Source organism: Myotis brandtii, unplaced genomic scaffold (assembly GCF_000412655.1).
Source record: "Myotis brandtii unplaced genomic scaffold, ASM41265v1 scaffold207, whole genome shotgun sequence".
NCBI classification, from domain to species: domain Eukaryota; kingdom Metazoa; phylum Chordata; class Mammalia; order Chiroptera; family Vespertilionidae; genus Myotis; species Myotis brandtii.
In genome coordinates, this window is record NW_005357736.1 from 1227997 (window position 1) to 1229150 (window position 1154).

A 1154-nucleotide genomic window follows, 5' to 3' on the forward strand; every position below is an offset into this window, starting at 1 on the left:
ATGCGCTCCCCCCGCAGTGCCCGGGCGGGACCTTCACGCCGTCCATGAAGTCCACCAAGGACTACCCCGACGAGGTGATCAACTTCATGCGCAGCCACCCACTCATGTACCAGCCCGTGTACCCGCTGCAGCGGCGGCCCCTGGTGGTCCGCACGGGCGCCCCCTACCGGCTCACCACCGTCGCCGTGGACCAGGTGGATGCAGCCGACGGGCGCTATGAGGTGCTTTTCCTGGGCACAGGTACCCACTGCTGCTCCGGCCCCTCCTGCGCTGGGCCCGCGGGGTGGAGGGGGCTTCTCCATGGGGCTGGGACCTACGCCGTTGGGGTTGCTACAGGCTGGTCAAGGTCAGCTCTGCCACCTTCATCCTGTGGAGCCTCCTCCCTGTTGCCAGGGTAGCAGACTAGGGGTGGGCAGACCCCACTCTCATCCCTGGGGGACAGGAGACCCTGTATGGGCAGGAGAGGGGGGACATGGCAGACACCTCCAGGATATGTGGGTCCAAATACTACGTGAAGTGCACCCCCCACAGCTCCAGCAGCCTCTGCACAGGCGGCCAGCGCCTGCTCTGAGCGGTGCCCAGCCAGGGTCTGGTGGAGGGGCGCCCCTCAACCCCGGCCAGTCCCCTCAGACCCCTCCCCTCCTCATGGGGGAGGCTTCAGCCCTGGCACAGAGCTGCTGACCACTGCCCCCGGGGTCGGTCCCTGGTGGGGAAGGGGCTGAGGCCGGTGCCCCTTCCCCAGTGCCCTCAGCCCACTGAGGCCCTGCCCGGCCCGTTCCAGACCGCGGGACAGTGCAGAAGGTCATCGTGCTGCCCAAGGACGACCAGGAAATGGAGGAGCTCATGCTGGAGGAGGTGCAGGTCTTCAAGGTGGGTGTGGCCCCGGCCTGTCCTCGCGGGGCCCTCAGTGCCAGCCCCCCACCTCAGAGCCCAGGGCGGGGCCAAGACCATGACCATCTCCTCCAAGAGGGTGAGTTTCAGGGGGGCGTGCTGCGGGGAGGATGGCGCCCGCTCCCCTTTGGGGTCGTGCCCTGGGCACAGGGGTGGGGAAACTGAGGCACAGAACAGGAAGGGAAGGGGCTGCCTGGGGGAGGGAACTGACCTGCCCCTCCCCCTGCCCCCTCCCCCAGCAACAACTGTACGTGGCCTCCGCT

General features: G+C 68.2%; 1 protein-coding gene across 1 annotated transcript in view; it reads left to right on the plus strand.

Moving 5' to 3' along the window:
- SEMA3F (sema domain, immunoglobulin domain (Ig), short basic domain, secreted, (semaphorin) 3F) overlaps nt 1-1154 on the plus strand; it is a gene marked incomplete at its 3' end in the record, with an annotated part of 53491 nt that overhangs the window by 51531 nt on the left and 806 nt on the right. The window contains exons 8-11 of the mRNA XM_014539002.1: nt 18-240; nt 782-876; nt 935-970; nt 1131-1151. Coding sequence (XP_014394488.1) covers nt 18-240; nt 782-876; nt 935-970; nt 1131-1151 — 375 coding nt within the window. The remainder of the gene's footprint in view (nt 1-17; nt 241-781; nt 877-934; nt 971-1130; nt 1152-1154) is intronic.